This window comes from Haliotis asinina, chromosome 14 (genome assembly GCF_037392515.1).
Source record: "Haliotis asinina isolate JCU_RB_2024 chromosome 14, JCU_Hal_asi_v2, whole genome shotgun sequence".
NCBI classification, from domain to species: Eukaryota; Metazoa; Mollusca; class Gastropoda; order Lepetellida; family Haliotidae; genus Haliotis; species Haliotis asinina.
This window is the reverse complement of record NC_090293.1, coordinates 44,850,455-44,863,757: the sequence shown is the minus strand read 5'-3', so window position 1 is coordinate 44,863,757 and position 13,303 is coordinate 44,850,455. Positions and strand designations below refer to the sequence as shown.

General features: G+C 41.1%; 2 protein-coding genes across 4 annotated transcripts in view; both read right to left on the bottom strand.

Moving 5' to 3' along the window:
* Positions 1–13,303, bottom strand: part of LOC137261066 (lactadherin-like) — a 257,593-nt gene that overhangs the window by 86,109 nt on the left and 158,181 nt on the right. The window lies entirely within an intron of this gene.
* LOC137260816 (uncharacterized) lies at positions 6,451–6,882 on the bottom strand. Its single transcript, XM_067798378.1, has one exon. The coding sequence runs from the start codon at positions 6,880–6,882 to the stop codon at positions 6,451–6,453; it is 432 nt and encodes a 143-aa protein (XP_067654479.1).

Here is a 13,303-nt window from a genome sequence, read left to right as displayed (position 1 = left end):
TGCTGCGGGGATGTAGAGATAGATGATAATTGGGCGGAAGAATCAATGGGTGGCCGGCACCTTCCACAAACTAACGCTGGATGATCACTGGAGGGGGTAAAGCGATGGATGGATTGGCAGAGAGGGTAAAGCGATTGATGGATTGATAGAGAGTAAATATATCGAAAAATTTATAGAGAGCGTAAAGCGAGGAATGGAGTGATAAAGTAAAGTAATGGATGGATTGACAGAAAGGGTAAAGCAATGGATGGATTGGCAGGGAGGGTAAAGCTATGGATGAACTGACAGAGAGGGTAAAGCAATGGATGGATTGACAGAGAAGGTAAATCGATGGATGGATTGACAGAGAGGGTAAAGCAATGGGTGGATTGACAGAGAGGGTAAAGTAATGGATGGATTGATAGAGAAGGTAAATCGATGGATGGATCGACAGAGAGGGTAAAGCAATGGGTGGATTGATAGAGAAGGTAAATCGATGGATGGATCGACAGAGAGGGTAAAGCAATGGGTGGATTGATAGAGAGTAAATATATCGAAAAATTTATAGAGAGCGTAAAGCGAGGAATGGAGTGATAAAGTAAAGTAATGGATGGATTGACAGAGAAGGTAAATCGATGGATGGATTGACAGAGAGGGTAAAGCAATGGGTGGATTGACAGAGGGTAAAGCAATGGATGGATTGATAGAGAAGGTAAATCGATGGATGGATCGACAGAGAGGGTAAAGCAATGGGTGGATTGATAGAGAAGGTAAATCGATGGATGGATTGATAGAGAGTAAATATATCGAAAAATTTATAGAGAGCGTAAAGCGAGGAATGGAGTGATAAAGTAACGTAATGGATGGATTGACAGAGAGGGTAAAGCAATGTATGGATTGACAGGGAGGGTAAAGCAATGGATGGATCGACAGAGAGGGTAAAGTAATGGATGGATTGACAGAGAAGGTAAATCGATGGATGGATTGACAGAGAGGGTAAAGCAATGGATGGATCGACAGAGAGGGTAAAGTAATGGATGGATTTTAGAGTCAGTGCGGCAGTGGAATGGATAGAAGCAGGATGATAGAAAGGTGCAGAGAATCAAAAGGGCGGACAGAGGGATGCAGGGACAACTGAAAGAGAAAAGCATGTTGATGAAGGGATTGATAAAGAGGATCAGGTGATGACCAAATCACAGTGTAGCACGGAATCTGACGGTTGATGAATATTTGAGTCACATGAGGGCGAACTGAAAGTATGGTGATATGGAGGCTTGGAAGAATGGCAGAACAGCCAGCCCAATGTTGGTGTAAATGATAGTCAGATAGTCACACCCCACCATATATTTGTAACTTCTTCCACCATCACTCCTAGCCAAAAATTAGAATTAAATAAAACTGATACAAAATGCACGTCTTTTGAAAGCTGCTAGGACCTGAGGTTCTGATTGTCCGCTGTGAACTTAATGTACGTCCCCAGTGAGCTACATACGAGGGATCACATGGCACCCACTGACATTGTGTACAATAACTTAATGTACGTCCCCAGTGAGCTACATACGAGGGATCACATGGCACCCACTGACATTGTGTACAATAACTTAATGTACGTCTTCAGTGAGCTACATACGAGGGATCACATGGCACCCACTGACATTGTGTACAATAACTTTTGATACAACCCATCAGAATCATATCTAATCCATCACTACGATCATCCTCCACCAGTGCACATTTTCCTTAAACACATCCTGCACGTGCACTATACAAATACCACGCAAAATCCCAAAGTATCATCCTAAACCTACACTTCCCAACTATGCAATAAAAACATTAAAAAGCACTAAACATACCCCCGTAACAGGCTAACCTACGTCTTGCGGAAACCTGGTTGACAATACGTCAACAGATGTATCCACTAGCATAGTGACAGTGTTTGCTGGGGTATAAATAGTAAATATCACTTGGTGCACACACATCTGCAACATTGTGCAACACACGCCGTGCCTCGATGCAGGTGCAATTCGTGTTGTACGTGGCTACTTGCATTGTGCAGTCATCGCCTGACATATGGTGGTCGGAGGTTCGGATAGAAAATGGCGAAATCTATCCTGATGTTGTATGTATTCAAGAAGAATACTCAATAATAATAAAGCTTATTTGTTAGAACGATGGCATTTTCCCCATTCACAAAGACCACGTATGTCAGTAATTCGAGTTATCTGAGCCGTGAGCAATAAAACTTTAATGAGAAGACTCCCCGCTTCACTGCAGATGTGACTTAAGTCGGCCATTTCTATTGTCGCGAACTGCATTCTGGGACATGCGAAAAATGTGAGCTACTCACAACAAACTTCTTAACATGGAGGGTAAAAACAAGCTGCTTTTCTAGACCTTGAACAAACACCCGCACGGTGTACAAAAGCTTGTATGATCAAAAACACAACTACACGCAAAGGACGAACTCCACATTCAAGCCCGCAAACAATTCCCAGCCGCAAAAAAAAATGTAATGTGTAAAAAGCTCTAGGGACGAACTTGCAAACGACCGGTTTCGATACCAAACAAAAGTTTCAGGAATTAACATTTGATAAACATAGCTCTTAAGCGTTCCTTAAACACAAGTCCACAAGGTATATGATACATTTCGTCTGTTTCCACTGCCTGCTTGTTTGAAGACAATATGTTGCATGTTTGGTTCCTGTGTTATACAGTAGCCCACCCACTTGTTACATCCACGCGAGTTGTTAAGCTCGTAAGTATCCTTCCTAATTTCTCTGACAAAGCGCATTCTTTTAATACCGTCTCTATTCTCTGTCTTATAATACGTGGTACGTTACGTGTTTGACATTTGGGTTGATTTTCGCAACTGAGAGTGATCGCGAAAATAAAGGCATGCGAGTAGGTTGGCGCCTTTTCATCTGCTTTGCCATTTGAATGACATCTCTGTCGGCCACGTGTGCATCGATCACGTGACCAACGAAACAAGTGATTCTCACTGGCTGTTTTGTTATGACGTCATTGTCATGTCCGACAGCAGAGTGAAATAACATGTATTTTACGGGGCATACCAACGACACCAAAAACACGTTTTAAGAAAAATAATAATACCATAATTTAGCCGTTTGGAGTTTAATGTAATATTGCTTAGTTATCGGTCTTGAAAAATGTCAATGTTTTGTAAAATATAGCTGCAAAAAGAATATATATACTAGTTTAAATCCTTTGCGTTGTTGCTTATCACAAGTACAAGTACATGTAAAGTACATATTTACGTATTTATGACGTCCAGTATATCACTGAAACGCATTTTTGCATGCGTTCCTTAGTAACCTGTGGAGTGCGCATGTCAGAATATGTTTGTAACAACCTCGGCTGGACCCTCATTCTCGAAAAGTTCGTTGCCCTTAGAATTTTTTACTTTGATCATAGCCAGTGTGTTTAGATGGGCTTTAGACGTCCGTAGGACTAAGAACGTTTCGAGAATAGCTAATTTGGTCGTCAGGGCCGATCGAGTGGATCGATTGTTAAACGCAATATCAATCACGGGAATATCTGGCGTAGTTTCAATTCTTTACATGATGCGAAATTATATGGAGAAAAAACAACTGGAATTTTGCTGAGTTCGGCGTTAAAACACAAAAAAGATACAGGATCAAACGATATTTGACAATATGCCGTGTAACAAGCGACAACCACACGCCCAAAATTCCAAGTTGCCATAATGTCTTTGTCGACGGAATCTTACCATGACGCCATAATTTCCACGTCGTCGACTTTGCGAGCTCATTGTTTTCGACGCCACATTGTCCATGGTGATACGTGTATCATTGTTTTTTGTGCTTCAGCGGTAAAACACATACTCGGAACGTTACCGCATAATTAGACGACAAACTGATGTGTGGTTCTGTGATTACAAGAATGACGTTTACGTGTTGTTTTAGCGTTGTTTTGACTGTAGCGGGTCCAGTAATTCATCTGCTTTTGTGTTAAGAAATATGCTCCGTTACCATGGTATCATACATCTCCAACTGCAATAACATACCCAGCGTTCCCTAGGGCCCGGAAGCGCAAGGCTAAACCAGTAACTGCAGATAAACTTGCAACAAATTCCATACACGTTACGTATTAATTCCTCCCCCAGACATCCAGTGACAGGGACGCCAGTTCCATGCGTGTTGGGGGGGGGGGGGGGGGGGGGGGGGGGGGGAGGAAAAGACGTCTGTATCTCGAATTGTTCCTCCTAGGGGTGGGGTGGGGGATTCTGAGAGGAGGAAACAGGGCGTGGCTGGTTGTTATGAAATATCACAATGTCATACATGCAAATACAATCGCGTTTTGGGGGGTTGGTTTTCGCAGATATTTCTTGTGTAGGATGGGGTTGGATCTGGCGAGAAAAGAAGTGTTTTTAGATACATTATTGTGTATCTTCTATGTTATTTCTTTATCCCAATCCTGTAGCGGTTTCTTGAGGTAGTGACCAGGACGACTTTCAAATGCACTGATGTATATAGGAGACGATTTCCAAATTTACAAGGGGGATGTTTGTAGTTAGAGGCGACTAACCAAATTTGGTGATCAGTCTCAAAAGACTTGGTTGACACATTCCCAGTTGCGTAGACCGACGCTGTTGATCACTGGATTGTATGGTTCAGACTCTATTTTTTACATATCTCCGCCATGTAGCTGGAATATTGCTGAATGCGGCACTGAACAACCAACCACAAACTTGAAGAGGCGTGGAGAGTAAGAAAGATACAAAATGAACTGTCTCTACAGGGAAGTGTCCAGTGAGACAGAATATATTGGTCATCTTCAATAGAGATGACGGGTGAACGTAACGCCGTCAAAGTGACGTCACAGACTGTCACGGCGTGACATTTACACCTACACCACTGGGATGGGGACATTCAAAACTTATCAAATATCTCACTCCATAGTGTGATTTAACAACGGTATTACACGTGATTAACAACCACGCTCCACAACATGCTTACACCTGGTCGTGAAACTGTCACAGACATCGACAGACAGCGTTACTTAACATCAAAACTTCGCACACGCCGGCTCTACAACAATGCAAGGTCGAACTCTACCACTGAGTCGTTTGCAGTATCCGCGGCAGTTACAGCCTAAGGATATAAACGCTTGTTGTATATATAGTAAGATTGCGACACAACAAATTATTGATAGTTATTTTGACAGATACGAGAGCGAAACGGAGGCAAATGTCCGGGGTTACTGAGTGTCTTAACACGCATGCGCAAAATTCCCCATGTCCTTTGCGTCAAAACAATGTCTGAAAACACAGGTAGTTGATTTTAATAGTTGAAGTTCGGATATTGTTCCCGATATTGGCACAGCAGTTATGATAATTATACGAAATACCAAAATGGATGTCACCCCGGGCGATATCAAACTATATTTGATACTCGCAATAACGCCCGGGGCGCATTCAGTTAGCATGCTCCGTCGCAATAATGAAATATTTTGGCACCTGGGGACGTCTTGCATGTGCAATTACTTACATACTTTTTCTCGCATACAGGTCTATTTTCTTGTGAAAAAGCATATCGTCCCTAGGCCTCGTACGATGGAAAATTTCCAAAACCCTCCATGTCTCCTGATTGCGTGGTAAACATAAACACGATATAATCTTATAACAACAAAAACATGTTTTAGAATGCTGTAGCATCTTTTTTGCTATTTTCTTTCTCCCCCCTCCATTATAAACCTGATCTCACAACAAAGGTGCTTATTTGTGATACTGAGAAATGCTTCATGTCCATTAATCTTCCGCGATTCAAATATCAGGTTCGTGGCCAAACCCTACATCTTGTTGACGAAACTACCCAGGCATGTTAAAGTCAACAAATGTTGATAGAAATTACCCCCAGGCCCCAAACCGGTATAATCATGTTGATAGAGATCACCAAAAGGTCCTAAAGCTGTATAATCAACTTGTAGATCAAGTCTATGCTAATTTAACTTTGATGAACATCACACGACGGAACGCATTCTCGGATTTCGCGTGGAAATGCATGATTTCACGTCGTTTTAACTGGTTTTACCTTTGGTACGCGCAACTCTACGCTATAAGCAGTCGACACGAAGGATCATCAAACGGTCGCACAAACCGAGTCCGTTTTGTTTTCGGGTTCGTGACTGGAAGCTTATATAAACATGGATGAGTTAGAATCTGAAAAACAAACTGACTCCGTGATTGTGATAAAGGAGATGGTCAATCACACATATAATAGGTATATTCATTAATTCCACTACTACCCTAGAAAGACATAATATTCTTGAAATTAATTTAGAAACAAAAATGTCGTATTACAAACTAGTATTAGTTTGAGCACGCATTTGGCTGTTACAACTATGATGACAACAACGAAGGTGATTGGTGATGATGAACATGTGATGATCATGATGGTGAAGGTAGTATAAAGTCTGTTGCTGGTTATGCTACTACGGATGATTATCGTTGACAGCTGACGGTGATGTTGCAGTTGATGATGATAGTAATGATGAGGATGACGCTGCTGCTGATGATGATGGTGATGACGAGTGGTGAATATATGCAGTAATGATGTTTGATTGTGGTTCTGTTGTTGATGATGGTGATGATGATGATGATGGTGATGGTGATGATGATGATGATGGTGGTGGTGGAGATGATGATGTGATGATGATGATGATGATGATGATGACGACGAGTGGTGAATATATACAATAATGATGTTTGATGGTGGTTCTGATGCTGCTGTTGGCAGTGATCAGTGATGAAAATGATGATGATGATGATGATGATGATGATGATGATGATGATGATGATGATTTATCATTCTCTGGAATGATATGGCCCCTGGATGTGTTTGTGACGCCATATGTCCTAACCATGACTTTCGTTTCTTTAAACAACAAGCCCGACCACCACGACCCAGTTCGACTGCATGAGGTCTCGTGGATGAACTGGTTGCCTCTGATTAACATAACACCTATGTAGGTGTATAACCCGGTCTGGCGTCTCATCAATGACGGGGTCGACAAGTTTGCCTCAAGTGTCGGGGCTCGGAGTTTGACTTTTGAAGTATGTCTTCAATTCTTGAAAACATTTACACACTCTTGTCAGAGGGCACGCATTCGTATTTTGACGTTCACGTGTCGATATGATCCTTTTCCAGACGTTCTCGAAACTTAAGAAAGTAAGAAAGTGCGAAAGTGCGAACTAGATGCTTTGAGGTCATGCAGATATTTCAAGTCATGTCATAAAGACCTGGGTGAGCACAAGGAAACTTTCACTGAATGATGACAAACAGAGTTTCTCGTCCTTGGAAATCCCAAACAGCTGCTGCAGAATACAATACCATCATCTGCAATGTGAAGTTTTCCACATCTCACATTAAACATTCCCCTGTCACTTAGGATCTTGGAGCAGATCTTGATGCTAGTTTGTCTTTGGAATCGCAAGTCAACCATCTTTATAAGAACTGTCTCTACTATCTGCGAACCATCAGCTCCATTAGAAGTCTCGTCACAACAGAATGGCCTCATTCTTTGGTTCGATTCATTATACTCTCTCGGTTCGACTATTGCAACAGTCTGCACTTTGGCATCAGTTCGTCTCAACTTCAGAAACTTCAAAAACTACAGAACTCAGCTGCTCGCATCGTCTGCCTCAAGTCCAAGAAAGATCATATCACACGTTCACTGATGTCTCTACACTGGTTACCTGTCAAATTCCGGATTGACTTAAAAATTCTAGGCATCACTTTAAAAGCTCTTTATGGACAAACGCCTGAATACCTCTCCGGTCTTCTGTGTCAGTACGTTCCAACCGGACCATTACGATCCCAGAATCATCAACTGCTTGTCATTCCTAAAGATCGACTCTCATCCTATGGCAAAAGATCATTCCAACATGCAACCACCAGTCTCTGGAACAGCTTGCCCACTCACATCAAGAATGCTGAATCTCTGGACACATTTAAATCGTCTCTACAACTTTTTTCGTCTCGATTATTACTAGGGTTTCTATGTTCAGCCCTTGCTGTGTAAATAGTTTTAACTATTTTGCTGCTAGAGTATTGTATGGGGTGGCAACGTCGTAGTCGGGTACGACATATGTGACGTTTTAGCAACATGTACATCATGGTTGTGACTTGTAAGAAAATGAAGAATGAAGACTTTTAATGTTTCAGTGTCGTTGTCAAGCATAAGAATCTATGTCGAAAAGTTGCCTAAACAGAACAGAAAAAACTTCAATTGCAATATTAGGCCTCATTTTTCATCTACGCAACTTCTAGAATGAACATCAAAGAGACCATACGTTACAAATATTAACGTTGTAGTACAGATGTGTAGTTTCTTTTGAACGTTAGTTTATTAGGGTGCGACAGGAATATTGCATAAGCTTCATATGTTATTAAAAACTGTTTTGGTGAACTAAACGTTCCCTTACATTCTTTGTGTTTATCCTCCCGTTTCCCCCCGTTTTTCTTTCTCTTTTATATGATCTAGCCCCGCATTGATTACTTCAGGCACAGGGCAGCGCTCTGTTCACAATCGAATCAATTCCAGATATTTCCCTTCGTCATCAACTCAGATCAAATTTGTCACAGCTTTGGACAGAGCGTTCGCTCATCACGCCAAGACCCGGGTTTGATTGCCCACATGGGCACAGGTGTGAAGCCCATTTGTGGTAACCCTCGCAGTGATATCGCTGGAATATTGGTAAAAGTGGTGTAAAACTTGACTCACTCACTCATGTTGGACAGGGAACGGTTACCGGAGACAAAGTGTAACCGGATCTTCACATATTTACGTTACTGGTAGACATTTTACACAAACCTCCGGGTTTGATTCTTCATATGGTTCAGATTCGTATGTCAATCGCCCCAAACCCTGTCCCTTATTTTCCATGAGACTGGTTGTGATTATCCGACGAAACAGAGCCCAATAGGCTCAAGCCAAAATAGCTGTGAAACTTGCATGAATGAAGAACTGAAAATCTGTGAAGATAACTTACAGTGAAACGGTCAATGCGTGTTGCCAAGTGCACCTTGAAGAAAGTTCGTGTTGCGCCCGTTAACAAATGAACGCCCTCTGCCAAAAATCTGCTCAATGTCTGTTTGTGACCCTGTGTAGAAACGTGGCCTCCTCAACGACTCCAAAACACAATAGTAGATTCCGCTTGATGAACGTGCTGTAAGGAGTTTACTTAATGTTACGTGCATGTTTCCCTTGTGCGGATCAAGGGTGAGGGTCGATGGGGACCGTTTCAAAATCTGTTTACCGTTAAATATGTTATCAAGAACACAGAACTCGTTTGTTGAGATGAATTATTGCGTCGAATCAGCAGTATTGTGGGCATGTTGCAGAAATACGAGCAAATGGGTGTCTGTTGCCGCCTGGGGGAGGTTTTTTTGTCATGAAAATAGCTATCAGTTTCGCAGGAGTATACGCTCAAAATAACGTAGACCTTTCCTGTTTTATGCAACAAACGTGAACGGGTATGATTTATTTTTGTTAATTAATAAATAAACAACAACGACAACAACAAAAACAAATATAAGCAATATTCCAGCCACATGACAGAGAGAACTCGAGTATGGAATCCAGTGATTAACATCATAAGCATCAATCTACATAGTTGCGACACGATGGGATTCATCTATCAAGTCCAATACGTTAACACTGACTTGAGACAGAATCATTGAAATGTTTGCTCAGCATTCATGCAATAGGATGGCGTGACTCCGCTGCTTCACATACTGTTCCACTATCGGGACTAGAACCCGCGCCTTTGGCACTATGGTTGAGTGCTTTAACCATTGGACTATCCGCTAAGTGTAATTGGCTGTTGATCGTTCATGTCGTCTTTTAGTATACCCAGAATAATCAGACATGTATTGTCAGTGGCAGTAGAACAACGTCAACGTTTTACGTCACCTTTCTGCGCCAACACCTCCATCCCAAAGGGTTGTTCGTGGTACTGATAAATCATTCTTGTGGATCGCGTTTTCATTGGGTCGTTAACTGATTAAATTAATTGCGAGAGGAAAAAAAATCACATGCCTCCAGATTAGCCAATAACAAACCGACACTATCACGTGCGCACGTGCTCTATGTACATAATCACGCACATGTTTTCATGCACGTGTGCCGTAGATTCGTGATAAGCTCACCTGTGTCGCACTCTAATTGAAAACTGTTAAACCGATGATGCCAATAAGCGGAGTAGCCGGGGAGGCCAGGATGTTTTCAAATTGGAGGAAAATAACGGCAGGTAAATATGGTCGGGGGTGTTAACGCTGCAAGATGTTTGCAACAGATGCCCAGTCCCGACATGAGGCATAGAGTATGTACCATATGGTAGAATTCTATTAACTATAACTATAAATTAGACTCAGCAGCCTAGGGTCTTACTTAAAACAGAAGCTCCAAAAACGAACATGGACGTTCGGACCAGTTAAAAGATAATAATGCGTTAAACTACGTATAAATGGAATATGCTTATAACGAACTACGTGTAAATGAAATATGCTTATAACGAACAACGTATAAATGGAATATGCTTATAACGAACTACGTATAAATAGAATATGCTTATAATGAACTACGTATAAATGGAATATGCTTATATTGAACTACGTATAAATAGAATATGCTTATAATGAACTACGTATAAATGGAATATGCTTATAACGAACTACGTATAAATGGAATATGTTTATAACGAACTACGTATAAATAGAATATGTTTATAATGAACTACGTATAAATAGAATATGCATATAACGAGCTACGTATTAATGGAATATGCTCTTGATAAATCGGCTGATATAACGAGCTGTTTTTGTACGAACTACTTGCCGGTATTAGAGCCGAAATGCGTCCAACAAACTATACTGTGATGACGAACTAATATTAGTTGTCGCTTTTAGTTTGTTATAACCGCAGCGTCATGTACAGTTAAACCTTGCTAATCCGGATTCTCTACACGTAACTAATAAACAGCATCACACTACACGCATGATTCGTTATCCGGACACTTCGTAATCCTGACGAGGTAGCCCACTGATCCAAGTGTTCGCTCATCACGCCGAAGACCAAAGTTCGGTTCCCCACATGGGTACAATGTGTGAAGCCCATTTCTGGAGTCCCCCGTCGTGATATTGCTGGAATATTCCTAAATGCGTCATAAACTGAACTCACTCACTAATCCCGACGATGTAACGCCAGCCGTACCGGATTAATAAGGTTTGTTATTAAACATGCTCTGAAGGTCAACGAAACATAAAATGATTATAAATTTGAAAAAAAACAACAACATTATTATTAATATCGTTACTATTAATATTCAGCCACTTTGAAGGAAAACCAGGACAGCCTAACCCTGTCAACTAAAACATCGTGAAGGTATGTTGACAAGACGGATTCCTTGTGAATAAAAGCTGATGACATTAATATCCTGACGGTGTTATCCAAGATAGAGTGCAATCTCACTCTGGTGTCACAAAGTATAAAAAACTCGACGACATTTCATAACAATTCATCAAGCACGCCCAATATACGCGGAATGTCAGCTACAGGTGTATGAAACAGTGACATATATTGCTTTCGTGAAACATGCTATTTAGCAAAAAATATAAAAGCAAAACTGAAACGAGATTTATTAGAGTGGTTCCATAGAAAAGGGGTCATTGATAACAGCTGGAGAAATATGGTCCAGTTTTGCACGAATTTATAGGTCGTTTTGTTTGGTGTTTTACGCCGCAGAGCTTTTGTTTTCTTCATTGTTTACAAACTCAGGGATGTTCCTGCTATGTGACAACGGTCTGCAAATAATCAAGTCTGGACCAGGCAATCCAGTGATCAACAGCATGAGCATCGATTTGCTCAGCAGTATTCCACTGAACCACTGCGGCTTATAAACATGGGACCTGCTATTAACTTTACACGATACGATCAACGTTGTCGGGTTTCACTGACTCGTAATCAACAAGGGTTATTGTTAATTTACACCGCACTCAGAAATATGCAGGCCATCTACCGGCTCTATCACGATGGTATGTTATTCGAAGCAACCAAACCACGAAAAGTGAGTGAGTGAGTTAGCTCTACGCCCCTTTTAACAATATCCCAGCAATATCACGGCAGAGGTAACCAGAAACAGACTTCAAGGGAAACGGGAATCGAACTCAGGTCATCGGTGAGACGAGCAAATTCTTTAACCACTGGGCTACCCCTCCGCTCCACATCACGAGAAGATATCAAGACGCCCAGCCAAACCCTCCCGCCAGTGAATGGCCTAGTGGTTAAAGCGTTCGAAGTCGCAGGTTTGATTCCCATATGGACACAATGTAAAAAACAAGCCTCAGATTCATTTATTTGCAGCTTCTTGCAACTGGCATGGAAAGTATGGAATCCATGTATAGGATGGAGCCGTACATGCCAAGGTGTTAGTGCATAGCAGTCCCGTATGGTATGTCAGAATTACAATTCTGATTACTAGGATGAATTTTCAATCCATGTCTCGAATATAAGCGCATTGAGCTATTTCACATCACGAGTTCAGTACTTCGTTTGAGAAAATATCGATAATGTACAAAGAAAACGAAAATTAATATCGTTTTTCTTTCTGACAACCAATCTGTTTAATAATCATTTCCAAAGTGAACTATTAAAAAGAAGTATATAGATTCCATATTGTGAAGCCTTATATCTCATTTGAAACATTCCGATGAATTGTATTGAAATTTAAACTAAACCTTAAAAATTCAAAGGAACACTAAACTTTACTCTTAAGTGATCTATTTGAACTGACATTTATATTCATGTTACTGATGAATAGCCTTTTTCAATTTTCTTCATTGACACGTTTTCCCTTTTCGTGAGTAATGAGTTCAAAATATTGTCCCAACCTTTGACAAGTTCTATTTGTGCAAGAAAATGTAAGCTGTTACAAAAAAAGCAAGCATCATAATAAACACAGCAAGACATGAACACTCGACTGGGTAATTTTCTCGGCGTTACCGACAGCAGGGACGTGTCCCCCCGCAACCTCGTCTATCAACAATCAGTTTATACCTATCTGTACACACGCCGGGAAAAGTAATGTAACGAGAACAAAAACTTCCTTTAAGAGTTGTACCCTGTGATATATCACTACATGCGCGGTGTTTTTACACCCTCTGTTTTTTTATGAGCGGGAGCCGTTATTTCCCAGTAACCAGCATGGATCTGGGAGAAACGAGGGTTGTTGTTTGGAAATAATATAAATACTGTATCGGTAGTAACAGTTCAGTTAAAAAGTACA